Below are 13865 nucleotides of genomic sequence, written 5' to 3'. Positions count from 1 at the left end.
TAGGAAAAATAATATTGTTTTATTCTATAATTTGGGTTAAATTGCGACGGAAACCAATATACATTTAAAAGCTTGTGATTCACTTTTGGTTCATGATTTACTGTTTTTGTTCTGTTTTGTTTTTTCTTAACACTTTGGAAGCTGTTACTATTTGAACTATTTTTTTCCTGCTAAATATCAATGTTGTTACCATTTTATTAATGTTCTTTTAGAGGTGATTTTTATTTTTAAATAAAGAAAACATGTGAAGCATAAAGCTGTACGTCAGTTTTCTTTAAGTGTATATGTGATGAGATTGTTGGTGGAGTTGGTTACAATAAAAGGGGCATCAGTTGAAATCTTGCCGAGGGCACCAAGTCGTTTAGGGCCGGCTCTGGATAGCTGGAACGCTAGTCAGCTGATGATGAAGGTACCTTTATCAGATGATCTTTGTGTTATTTAGAGTTATCATATTAGAACATTAGAAGGACGTTAGTTACAAGATCGTTCCATTAATTGTCTGATGAACAACAAAATGAAATCCACAGGCCACAAAGAAAAGGGCAAAACTACCAATACAACAATCATGATCCACCTCTGAGGGATATCTTAGTTCTCTGTGCAGTCAGAGTGTTGTTGAGTGTCTGCTCTCACTCAGGGGGACACCTCATGAAGTCTGGTTTGTTGTCTAAAGTAACCACAGTTAAAGTTTTTCTGGGGTTTCTTGGTTTGGAAGAATTGTCTTCATTATTTTCCTGAACAGAAATAAAGTCTCAAAGGAAAGCGTGTTAAATCAGATGAACATGACCTAAACGCCCCTCTCCAAAAGCACAAAAGATTTTGAGGTAATCGCATTACCCCTGCAGGGGTCCCTGTTAGTCCTTGCCTTTCTTGATTTATTGAAAGACAGGATGAAAGAACTGACTTTTTATGTTGTTTTTAAAGAATACCCTGATGACAAAATGCTGGTAGCATTTTCTGACGCTTGAATAATTTGCCATACACTCATATTTGAAGACTTGATGAGAAGAGCAGTTCTCATTGTAAATTATTGAATCTACTTAAGGAGACTCTTATCAGAATTTTAACTAAAGCTGCAGAGGACTCAGTTTTTTCATTGTGCTAAAACATTTAAACATGTTAAAAAGAAGCCAGTTTAGATTTCAAACCCCCTCATGATAATTTACTTGAATGAACTGTGGTACTCATTGCAGATCAAGACAGCATTTTAAATCAAAATAAGACAAACCTCAAAGTTTTTAAGTGCTAGGTGTATTTAAAAATGTTGCACAGACAATGAATAATCAAATATTTAATAATCTCTAACAGAGACAAAATAATATTTAAAGCTCAACAAAATCAAAAATGTCCCGCCTTTGACGTCTCACCATCATGCTACACTTCCTCATCAGTTGATTTGTCAAAGCTTTAGCTAAGGTTACAAGGCTCCCTTTGGATTGTGTTGCATCTCTTCAACGGTCAATGGTACAAGGGTCGTGGCAACCATACCCACAGAAACACAATATTAAAGTCTATGCAAGAAATTAGCGGTGATACTGAGCATGCTCTCAAGCGTTTGTGTGTACATGTTATACATATATTCAGTCTTTATCTAAGGCAAGTGTATGTACAGGGTAACGACGCCCGGCCAATCCCAGGCAACTCAATGTCAAGTCTCTAATAAAATACTACAAGCTTGTCTATGTCTGCATTCTGTGGTCTGCTTCTCACTGACTTTTTCCTTTCATCATCATCATCATCATCATCATCATGTGTTTTTGTGTGTTAAGACAGAGAACAAGACATCACATTATCTTACTAGTTTAAGATCTTCCATCTTTACACAGTTCTTATTTTATCATGCACCATGGCTTTCATAACTTTACAATTACTTTTTACATGATACGAAGCTAACTCCCATCAAACATGACTGCAAATTACTTCCAGTCATATTTGAACAACAATAAATCACATTGTACATCCTGAGAATTAAAAAAAAAAAAAGCACAAGAAATGGACCGGAGGAATCATTTAGGTGCACTGGGGAGCTTACAAGACTTGAATACAATTTTAAAAAAAGACTTGGCAGATGAGCAATGTCATAAAACAATTAAAGGAAGTGCTTCCCCCCCTGCTACTGGATAAAAAACTATGGACGACATTACTGCTATTTTGGTATTTTTTTGCTTGACAGTGTCAACCTTCTTCAATAATAGTAATATGGGTCCTCACACAGTTACATCTATATATTATTTAACAAAAAATAGAGATGTTATACTTATTTTTAAGTACCCGTCTAGGTCTTTGTCCAGTCAAAACAACATTAGCATCAGGCCACTGCACAGACACAAATTGTAGCAACTTGTTAAAATGGGTGCAAACAAGTGAGTTTCTCCCCGAAGAAGAAAAAAGTACTATGGCTATGATTGATCATTCTTACACATAAAATATTAATTATTTAACTGATGTGTCAGAATGACCCCCAAACATTAAGCAAACATGTGTGACACTGGTGTCGTGCCAGCCTGTTGTCAGTGTCCCTACGAGACCTTGCACACTCTAACATAATGCACTGAAAAATAGATGCATTGAAACTTTATAAACTTTAAGCTTTATAGTAAATACTTTTCATTTTCATATTAGATTTTTTCTGTTTTACTTCACTGACATCACAATACTCAAGCAAGTCCTTACAGGAAAATAAACAAATCCGATTAGATGTGTGTGTTTGTGTTAGCAATGTTTGTTTTTTTTAATTCCAAGGTGCTGAGAGGGGGGAAGAGTTCAAGGTGCTGTCATGAGGAATAGTCATTGGGGGATGTGGTTGTAGGCAGAACCAGTGTTTAAAAGATTTGTAGCCAGTCTCCTTCTTATGACCGTGTTTTCATTAATAACCTGAAACTGACATTTATTCAGATACCACCCCCCCCCCCCCCCCACCCCCCCCCCCCCGGGTTTGCTTTATGCTCACTCCGATGAATTCCTTGTTCTAAATTCAGTAGCTAACTCATTCATATCAGTGTATAGGAGGGAAGGGATGAGGCTACAGTGCATTTTTCTAATAAACCCCCCCTTCCATCACAACTCAGGGGAGCTGTACATGGAAACTTCATTTTGCCAAATCAAATATATTACTTATCAATTTTTCACGATATACTTCATTTTCACTGTCTCTGTGCCTTCAGGTTCATCTCCTTCTGCTTTCCTCAGAGTGTTGTGTCCTGGCGAATCGACTGCAGGCACCCCAGCAGCTGGTAATAAGGACTGCCTGGTGAGGCCACAGTCTCAAAGACGGACTGGAAAGCCCTGCGGTCCAGCTCTTCATCAATCTGGTGCCGGTAGAAATCCATGGCCACCAGGCAGAACAGGTTGACATCTACCACCTCACTAGAGCCCATTCTGCTGATCACGTGTGGCAGGCTGGTTAAGAGCAGAGGGGTTAAGGACAGAATACTTCACAATTTGGTAAACTGTGCAGATACAATGTAGCTAAATCCAGACACACTAGGGATGTAAATTTGAGGTATTCTCCGTGATCGATCTTTGGAAATATTATTGATCAATTATCGATAAATCATAAAAAACATTGAGTTTTGTTATGTCAAATACGTTGTTTTTCCCCTAAATTATATTTTCAACAACACCAAAATGAATATATCTGACTGTATTGAATACGGGTACAACATGTTTAACAGGCTGAATATCAACGAGCAGGCTCATAACAATAATCTCTGCGTATATCGTCATATAAAAGGTAAAGGCTCAGACTACTAATTGTGGTTTTTCTGCAACAAGAGAACTGAACAGACACACACTTCAGACTCAGTGTCCAGTTTTCTGTCTACTCGTTCTTATTGCGAAAAATAACCATGTGTACGTGGTCAGGTGTCAGCCGGGAACGCAACCGGGTCATAATCAGCAGCAGCAGCAGAAAAGGCCAGACAGCTCTGATGTTGCTGGTCTGCAAACATAGCGCACTAGCAATTCCCACCAATCTGTTGGCTTTGTATCCAAAGGTGGGGAAATGTATTGTTCAAAGTTGTCAACCTTTGTGTCCATGTCGTTGTTGGCAACAGTTGTGTATTGATCCTCTTTAACAAGCGCTCTTGGAGACCTGGTACACAGCCACAGGCTGAGCGTCTCCACTGTGTGCAACACCTTTAACAGCTGATTCACATCGAAACATGCTTTAAACTTAAAACACCTCCCTGATAGCTGAGTGTAATATGAGACCACATGATGTTTGTGCCATGTGACGGAAAATTGACCAATGAATTTATCAATACTCGATTAATTGTTTACATCCCTAAGACACACTATATAGTATACATTCAACACCCAAATTAATGTTCTACCTATTTGAAATTTGTAAGGTAAGGATACAGAGCTGAGATCCATTGGGAGGTGGAAGCAGAGACAAAGAAACAGGAGAGGCTCCACATGGCCATAGCCACTGGTGTCCTCTGAGTAAAGTTGGACAAAGACAGCAGCACCCAGTCTCGCACCATAGAAGACTGGCCTGTGGCATGGAGTGTCTGGAACACCTGGATGTGGAGCAGTAGAAGGGGAGAGATTAGAAAGGAAGTCAAAGGTTACAAAATTTGGATTACATTTGGACCTTCAACATGAGCAAAACGTGAAAAATACCCCTCTTTGGTATATTTAAAGAGATCATAAAAACAAGTGGTTAATTTACAATGAATTGCGAGTTAACTATGAACAGTCATGCGGTTGATCGACATCAAAAAAAGAATTGTTTGAAAGCCTAATATATTTAAAACCAGGTTTGCCTCATCAGCCGATTTAAAGAATGTTATTAATCCTGTTTTTTGGCAGAAATTGCATCATCAATGGTTCAGCGTTTTCCTTTTTTCATCAGCACAGTCTGGTCCTGCTTCTCACCTTGTAGACAACAGTAGCCATAAACTGTGGGTAGGGCTGCTGATTGGACAAGAACTCTCCGATGACCTTGTTCATGACATCCTGTGGTGGGAAGAAGTCGTCCAGGAACTGGGGCAAGATCCTTGCCACGACTCGAGCCTCGCTTGGTAAACCTTTCCTGATCCTACGAACATGAAAAACAATAAGAACTTTGTCAAATTGAACATCAGCGGCTATCACTGGATTATCATTGGATTATTTGGACCCACAGAACTTAAAGATGAGAAGAAATGCCAGTTTAAATGTGTGTTTTTTACCCCTGTGTAGCTTGTCTTTGTCTTTTAAAAAATGCTGTTCTTGTATAGCGGAGGCTGTTTGAGTGTTTGTGTACCTGTCAAAGAGCACCGAGACCCTCTCCATGGCAACAATGATGGACTCGCTGTCAGGGGCCTGAGGGTCAGAGTGGGCAGGGCGACTGGCGGGGCTGGCTTTCTCCTTGCCTGAGGAGAAACCAACATGACCCGTCGTGACGCCCAGCGCCTCTGCTACGGCAGAGCCAGAGTCAACCTGACCTCTAACCCCTGTCACGTCTGAACCCGACGCAAGCACCGCTGAGGGGACGAGAGGGGGGATAGGCACGGGGTGAACCGGTGGGGGAGAGGTTAGAGTGGGTAGAAGGGACATTGATATTACAAGATTCAGATCAGAAGCTACCTTCGGTCAATTTCACATCCTTAAGGTGTACGAGAGACTGCTGCTTGAAGTGTTACAGAGATTTATCTAATGCCACATTTCATACAGGATTATCCTCTCCCCTGAAGGAGCTTCAGCTTGTTTTGCATTGCAGTAGAAGGAGAGGTATGCGGAGGGTTATAGGTTGGTTTACTGAGAGCAGGTTTGCTAGAAGAATTTGGGGGCTAGGCTCTTGGCAAGGGTTGTTATCTAGCCAGTCACCAAATGGAGAACAACATGGCAGAAGTTCGAAGAGTTAGTAAAGGCCGACGTAGGGGTTGGAGGTAGGGTATATGTATCATAGGTACAATACAACATGTATCACATGCAGGAGGCAAGCAGGTTCTCTGCTTCTTATGCTCTAAAGAGAGATTCAATCAAAGTTCATCAGTATCAGTGTTAGTCATCATGAAAGGTTCAGAGTTCATACATGTGGATGTTACTGGAAGTTAGTAAAGAGAGCTGATGTGTTAGATGTAATAGTAGTACTCCTTGTACACTGAAAGAGTAGCAACACTTAGCAAGACATTGTGCATTGTCCTTATAATCATTGTTTAAGTAAAGGAGGGATTCATATGAAAGTCTTCTTATCATTAAGGGATATTTCAGTGTTTTTGAAGCGGGTTGTATGAGTTTTAAATCACTAGTAATTGTAAGGGCCACAACGGATGCTGCTCAGCTCGGCCCCTGTAGTGAGAAACTGCAGGGAGGAATGGAACGCAAGCTAGGCCACGGTTTCTGCAGACAGTGTCATTTCTGCCACGTGATTTAGCGAATTTTGAAAGATTCCGACCCAAGCACTCACTTCTGTTTAGGTGTACGCTCCACTTGGATTTTTTTCAGCACTTTACTTTGCCGCCAGAAAGCCTGTTCGTTTTTTGCACTATTTGCGGATGCAAAACAGACACGCTCTTCCGCCTGCAGTGCATTGCTCAGCTGTTCAGGTCTGCAGCTTCAAAGTGACAAATCTACAACTAAACTTAATATTGAGTGATTCTGACCACACCGATGTCATGCCATTTACTGTGGACACACGTGGACAACTTTATGAGCCGGAGTTTACAGAGGAAAAAGTGATTCAATGCACCAGAGGAAAAAAAGGAGAAACTTCTGAGCAAAACTGGAGAGCAGGAGAGAGCCCGAATTACTTGGTGGTGCAGGTATGTAAATGACACCGTCTGCAGAAACGGTAGCCTAGCTTGCGTTCCATTTCTCCCTGCAGTTTCTCATTACAGGGGCTGAGCTGAGCAGCATCGGTTGTGGCCCCTACAATTACTAGTGATATAAAACTCATATAACCCCACTTCAACAAAACAGAAATATCCCTTTAACCTTCTATCACTAAATGATACATGCACAAGCACATTTACACAGTGCCTTTACACATGCAACAACGTCTGGAAAGATGTCAGAGCAAAAGTCACAGTCAGGTGCATCAAGCAGTTGGAGTTTGGTTCCCTGCACAAACACTATTATTTTTATTTTTAATTATTTTGACCTAACTTATGTTGCTGCAGCTTCTGTAACAAAGAGTAATACATTAGGATAGTAAGGATTAATGTGCGCTGATGTGGTTAATGTAGCCAGCCATCCAATTACAATAGTGAGCTTAAAAAAGTGAGACGTTAATTTAACAGGAGGGCAGGTTACTATGCATTAGCCCTGAAGCTTCTCCCTTACCAGTGTACATGCAGGTGAGCATGAGGCCCAGAGCGGCCATGGCTCTGTGTGGGGATGGCATGTTGACCCGATCCACACTTAGTTTGACCAGCGCTTCTCCGTCCACACGTGACAGCTGCTCTGACAGCAGAAGACGCTCCAGACCACGAAGCACACAGTGATAGATGACAGAGGGAGTGGAGTCCTCACTGGCGGACACCATCACACCGCACATCTGAAAGACCGGGAGTGAAATAAAGACGGATGGACATTAGTTACATTTTAACTAAGAGGGAAAAGAAAGGATGAATCATCGTGGATACAGTAAACTGACAACATATACTCAAATTTTTATCATATATCATAATATATAATACAAATATAACTAAAATATAACTTAAATATATTATGTTCAATGTATCAAACCATTACAAAGTGTAACAAACCTGTACAACTCCAGCCATAAACTCAGCTCCAACATCCAGAGGGTAGTTCTCCATCATGTAGAAGGCCACGGCGCACATCACCAACACATGCTGCTGGTTATGGAGGTTTACACAGCTGCAAATACAAAGAGGAAAATAAGGAAGAGGAAGAAATACAAATATAACTGGAGGGTTATCATTGGTTGGAAATATGAAGGGCTGCATGAAGCAGTTAAAAGAAGCATTGTAGTTTAAGCTTGTTTCAGGACACCTTTCATGTTCTATCAACTTTCATGAGTGTGTGTGCACGCCCACTTTCCCCTCCCCCTCTCGTCCCCCTCAGTCCTTATTAGACAGTGCTCTTCTTTTATTATCTGAACAGCTCAACATAAGGTGAAAACTGTTTGAGTTTGAGGACCTGTACTGGGGGGCATGTAGGTGGATACTGTGCTGGCTAGTGGGTTTTGTGTTGGCAGGCTCCTGTCAAACAGTTTTTGATGTCCCAGGGTAAATGATTTTCAATTGGAGTAAACCAATGTTACGTCTGTTCCTCTATTTTTTCTAGTTCAACATAAACCTTTCATACATATTTATAACATCATTCAGTAGCCACCACTAACCATATCATTTTGAAATGATCAACCATCCAGCTTGTAAAAAAGTGACACCATTGAGGATTCTGAATGTTCTACAACAATGGCAGCCATCTTGATTCTTCTCAAAGGCTATCTGCCCCATATTAGAAGAAGGGTTGTGAGAGCATGTACAATGGCAAACAAAAAACAAGCCTCTGATTTGTTGTGCACCAAGGCTTTGTTCTGGGGATGTCAACAATTAATCAAGTATCGATTAATTGATTGTTAAGAACTTACTCGAACACATTTTTTTGTTTCGATTTAATATTGCGTGACAGGCTGACAGCTGACCACGTACATATGCTTATTTTTCTCAATAAGAACGAGTAGACAGAAAACTGGACACTGAGAGTCTAAAATATGTTTCTGTTCTGTTCCCTTGTTTTAGCCCGAGTCTTCACTTTATATTACCATACATCCGCGGAGACTATTTATAAGCCTGCTCCACATGTTGATATTCAGCGTGTTTAACATTTTGTATGCCTCAATATGATCTGTAGCTATTTAATACCGTCAGTTATATAAATTGTGTCGTGAAGGAAAGTTTGATTGAGGGGGAAAAACGCATTTGGCATTGTTTTTGACATGGAAAACCGTTTTTTTTTTTAAATGATTAATCAATAATTGCTCTTTTTGCAGCCCATTAGATGAAGAGTGAGTCTGTGTCATATGAGATCAAGGATGAGAGTGATACTCACTGAGCAATAGCCCTGAGGTTGGACAGCAGATAATCTGAGACAGTTGGAATAAGCTGTTTGGCCGTGTCATCCAGCAGATCACATTCCAACACATACAACACTCCATGCAGAGCCCCCAAACGGCTGGGCAGGTGGGTGCTACGCAGGGTGGTTTCCAACAGGCGGCAAACAGGCTCAGCTATTGCTTTGTCCTGTAAAAAAAAACACATTTTTCAGAGTTTTCATACACAAGTCTCATATTCTCTTTAATGGTACACTACTACACCTAAGTAAATTATACAAATGATTCCACTATCAAAAACGCCCTCGCCCCACACGCAGTCATACTCACCATGCCCAGTACAGCAGCAGCCTTACAGATGGCAGGCACCAGGTATTGATTAAGGATCTCATCTTCTGGAGGATGGAGCTTCTGCAGTTCCATCAGGGTGGAGAACATCATGTCAAACTGGTTCCTCTCTGTGAATAGGTCTGACACTGCCAGCAGCTACAGGGGGAAAAAAAAGGGGGAGAGGAGGACGGTGAAGAGGGTGAAGAGAGCGCTACACTGTCTTATTCCTGAAGAGTCAATTTAAAAGTAGTTTCTATTTGAAGGCAAGGATCAAATAGAGTGGTGTGTATTGTAGCTCACCGATCGGACCACTTCACTGATGAGTATGGTTGGGGTTCTCCTGTTACTTGGAGAGCCAGGGATCAGCCACTGGCTATACAGCTCCAGGAGAAACTGGGAACATGAATGAATGTCCACACCTGCACGATGCTTCCTGAAAGCACAGACAGAGAACGGTAGGTACACTGTGCTCTCCTGCTACATTATGTGTTAATATTAAAGTAGCATGAGTGCACATGTCTGCTTTCATTTCTCTGACCTGGAGTTGATGGGAGAAACAGGTGGGGAGGAGGGTGCAGGAGTGTCTGTTTCATCTTCTTCATCTTCACCCCATTCTTCCTCTCTCAGTGGGGTGATGTTGTTACCTAGCCACACGGAGTGGATGGAGACCTGAGAAGAAACAAAGTCTGTTGAACTACACTGGCAATCATTTGCTAAATGTCGTGTTATCTACTACTCGAGGATGTATGTCCATATGTTTTTATGCTTCTCTTACCTGTCCTAGTTTGTAGTCCATGTTGCCCATTTCCCTCTCTGTGTTAATCTGAAGCAGCAGCTTCTCATGACTGATCAACGTGCCCGCTGAAACAATATTAAACAACATGTCAGAGTGAAAGGTGTAAGAGTTGCAGTGTGGGTAGAGACACATCAAGTTTGTAATTGGAGTTACCAGCTGAGGCCGATGACAGCGATGGTACAGGGTCCCAGGCGTGGTATGGGTGGTGTGTATGGACATTGTCTCTCTTTGAAACGAGGGCTTGAATCTCTCTCTCCACTTCACCCCTGATGACTGCAAGTTTTCTTCCAAACCTTGGTGCAAATATTCAAACACACACAAAAATCTAGATTTTGTTACATTCTTATTTTTGGCACTTCTTAAAGCTAGGGTTGGTAGTCATGGAAAAATAGCAGGAATTTGAATGTAGCATTTACTCTGGACTCCGTCTAACCGCTCCCCCCCCCGGTCTAAGCACATTGTTTGTGTTTTGCACTACGTAAACTCATGTCTCACTCAGCAGAAACACCAAAAAACATTCTCATAGTGAAAGTTAAAAACACAAACAAACATGAAATGAACGCGCAGGAGGCAGGTAGAACGGCAGGACGGGATTTGATTGGTTTCATAATTTGGCTCCTGATGGCAGGGATTGGTTGGTGTTTTCCCAGGTTTACTCCGGCTGTAGATAGCAGCTTTTTTTCGCTCTTTTTTAAGAACACATTATGTATTGATTGCCATCAGGACATAAAGATCATTTTAACCAGTAAAACAAAAGGTGTATCTTAATTTGACTACCAGCCCCAGCTTTAAGTGTAAATTCAAATAGCAGCAAAGCTACCGTGTCTCCAGGGCTTTGAGGCTCTTGTTGCGGGGCTGCTGTTCCAGGCAGCTGACTGCAGGGTTGCCAGCAGTAGGCAGGGTCATGGCACTCAGCACCAGGCTGGTGATTGCCTGCACTGCTAACACATTCAACTGGGTACGCTCCAAGTCCTCCTACAAACAAAAGATCAACCAAACACTGAGTCATAATTGGGAGATATAGAGGGGAACAGACGGCTACGGAATACTTTTCCAAAATTAGTTGCAATCCGAGTGTGAGATTACTTTACACATATGGCTTTTGAGTCTAAGTGCCTTTGCAGGAATGTAGGAGTGAAGAGTTCCTTGATTTTAAGTAAACACGTAGAATTTGCATGTTTGAAGATGTGAAATAATGGTGCAGTGTGTACATACCTCTTGCTGCGTCTCCTCCTCCTGGTCCATAGTGATGGGTTGGGTGACCAGCACCCCAAGCAGAGTGGCCCAGGTCTCTTCAAACTGAGTCCTGCTGCTCCAGCCTGTGTATATATAGAAGCAAAACCACCTCAGTATGTGGCCTTCACTATCATCCCAAAAACTGACATCCAGAAACAACTACATGCAGAACCATTCCAGACTTCTATGATTTTTATGACGACGTGTGTTTTAGTACCCAATGTGTTGATGCGGTAGAGGAACTCTCTGAAGACATCCTTCTCCTGCAGGAAGTCCACAGGGATCTCAGGCAGCGTTGTGCCAAACTCACCTCCTGGCTGTGGGGACCAGCCCAGTTTCCAGACCTGTGCACACATAACATTAATAAACCAAAATCTTCATGTGAATTAACACAAGGCATGCTGTCTTTGTTACACTGACCAGTGGAGGTACTCTGGTGTAGCTGTTGACCAGGGGGAGTCGGGACAGACTGATGATAATGTTGCGCAAGGTTGGTGTAAGGAAAGCAGGAAATTCACTGTTTCTATGGTGACCCAGAGCAAGGACACTCTGCAGACCTTCAACCAGCTCCGCCATGATTTCACATGCTTTCCACTCTAACATGTCTGCAACACACAAGGAGAATTTGCCATCATATACCCCCATAGCAATGGGGTAATAATGGTATAAAGCCTTCAAGCTGTTGTACTAGATCTCTAAATAAGTTCTCACGATTGGCACGTGCTGAGTCCACTTGGTCTTCTTCAGCGTCTCTTTCTGCCTTTGTCTTCTTCTTCTCTGGATGCAGAAGCTGGTCTCCAGGACTCACGGCCACTGGGAAGCCAAAACAAAAAGGTTGGCCAACAGTATCAATAAATGGCACAGCAAGACTCAATAGTTAAGAACGTCCGTGGCTTGTGACAGGCAGGCTGGTTTGTATACCCACCTGCAACAATAATAAGGTGTAGGCTGTAGATGAGGGAGCAGGTGTATGTGCTGTATTCAGGGGTGGAAAGCTTGTTCCAGACGCAGGGCTGCTGCAGGGCCAGGCAAAGGCAGGACAAAGCCCACTGAAGGTCAACACTCAGAGGCAGCCGGTTCCGGAGGAGATGCCATACGACCACCTGTGCAAGAAGATAAACATGGTATTGGGAGGCAGTGTTGTAGTGCCCAGGTCCAGGACTGTAACGTATCCTGTCTTGATGTTGGGTCTTTGTTAATAATTTAACATAGAGTGGTCTAGACTTGCTGTGTTTGTAAAAGAGTCTTGAGATAATGTTTGCTGTGTTTTGGCGTTATACAAATAGAGATTGATTGATTGTCTTTTCAGTCTTATCCATCACAAGCAAGTGAAAGTTTCTTTAGATTATTCAATTCCTGAAGTCTATGAGAATCGAATGGATGCTTTGTGATCAGTTTTTTTGTACCTCGGTGGCAGTGCAGGTGAAAGTGGTGATGAGGTGCTCCTTTTCAGAGGGGATGTGTAGTGAAGATGGCAGTTGGTTTACACTCAGCAGGTACTGGGACAGAGCTCTGCAGAGTGACAAAACCCTCGGGTAGAAACCTGGCTCATCTGAAAAACAAGCAGTCACACATGACAAACATTAACATGACAACAAACACTGAACCATAGCTGTAGAGGGATACTTCTCCAACATTTCCCCCCTTACTACTTGACTGTATAATGTCAATTTGTGCTTTTTATTATTGAACTGAATTGATGCTCCACTGAAATTGGATTTATCTTAGACAACTTAGTTAAAATGCTGAAAGCTGAAATAACTCAGCAACCATTTCTTAAGATTCCTGGTCGAACAGAAAAACCTGAAACAACGCATTTTAAACAACCTTCAATTTAAGGACGCAAATCAAAGTTCCTTATATTCACTGTCAGATTAAATCTCTTCAGTAATCTCTAATCTTCAACTCTCACCATATATATGAGCCAGCTGCTCCCAGTATGGCTGTGGCTGGGAAGGTGGCAGGAAGGACTGGTGTGGGACAGGAAGTGATCCAGTGACTGCTGCAAGACGCTCCAAGGTTGACTGCAAGGCGGTCTCGTACAAGAGTGACCCCTGACCCCGGGCTAACCGCTGCAACCCCATACTCAGGCACGGACATAGCAGACTGAGGTTGAACTCCTGGGGGAAAGAGGGCAGGTTCATTTTCCTGAATTTCAGTATTTCCTGTTAGGAATGTTCAAGAAATATGATCATTGAGGTAAAATATATCGGCCCTGCAAATCAGTCTCACCTTGCAGTTCATGATGTTTAACAGGTCAGCTGGAGGAAGCTTGGTGAGGAGCTCTGTTGTCTCCAACAGGGAAACATCTCCACGCAGACAGCACTGAGACTTCACAAGAGCTATGTACCACTCCTAGAAACAAAACATAAACTGCTTTGAAACACTGATTTCTTCAGTATGCATGATTGGGAATGGGGCAACACGTTTATTAGCAACAAACTTGAAACTGTTATCTATATAACAGAACAGGGAAACATTTTCATTGCATGG

The 13865-nt window shown here is 42.1% G+C and overlaps 1 protein-coding gene across 3 annotated transcripts in view; it reads right to left on the bottom strand.

Annotated features, from left to right (window-relative positions):
- Positions 1-2919: 2919 nt before the first annotated feature.
- The window catches only part of htt (huntingtin), a 37914-nt gene continuing 26968 nt past the window's right edge, over positions 2920-13865 (bottom strand). For 2 of the 3 annotated variants that reach the window (XM_034687252.1, XM_034687251.1), the window contains 21 exons: positions 13605-13727; positions 13285-13492; positions 12779-12924; positions 12298-12475; positions 12084-12185; positions 11793-11977; positions 11590-11716; positions 11352-11455; positions 10957-11111; positions 10290-10429; positions 10116-10201; positions 9879-10009; positions 9641-9773; positions 9341-9496; positions 9010-9200; positions 7698-7812; positions 7273-7486; positions 5252-5471; positions 4882-5044; positions 4363-4523; positions 2920-3399 (listed from right to left, as the gene is read on the bottom strand). In XM_034687252.1, the coding sequence (XP_034543143.1) occupies positions 3186-3399; positions 4363-4523; positions 4882-5044; positions 5252-5471; positions 7273-7486; positions 7698-7812; positions 9010-9200; positions 9341-9496; positions 9641-9773; positions 9879-10009; positions 10116-10201; positions 10290-10429; positions 10957-11111; positions 11352-11455; positions 11590-11716; positions 11793-11977; positions 12084-12185; positions 12298-12475; positions 12779-12924; positions 13285-13492; positions 13605-13727 (3252 nt within the window). In that variant the 3' untranslated portion in view covers positions 2920-3185. The remainder of the gene's footprint in view (positions 3400-4362; positions 4524-4881; positions 5045-5251; positions 5472-7272; positions 7487-7697; positions 7813-9009; positions 9201-9340; positions 9497-9640; positions 9774-9878; positions 10010-10115; positions 10202-10289; positions 10430-10956; positions 11112-11351; positions 11456-11589; positions 11717-11792; positions 11978-12083; positions 12186-12297; positions 12476-12778; positions 12925-13284; positions 13493-13604; positions 13728-13865) is intronic. The other variant, XM_034687253.1, reaches the window with a different exon arrangement.

The sequence above is a fragment of the Notolabrus celidotus genome, chromosome 7, assembly GCF_009762535.1.
Source record: "Notolabrus celidotus isolate fNotCel1 chromosome 7, fNotCel1.pri, whole genome shotgun sequence".
Lineage (NCBI taxonomy): Eukaryota > Metazoa > Chordata > Actinopteri > Labriformes > Labridae > Notolabrus > Notolabrus celidotus.
This window is presented reverse-complemented; position numbering and strand designations above follow the sequence as displayed.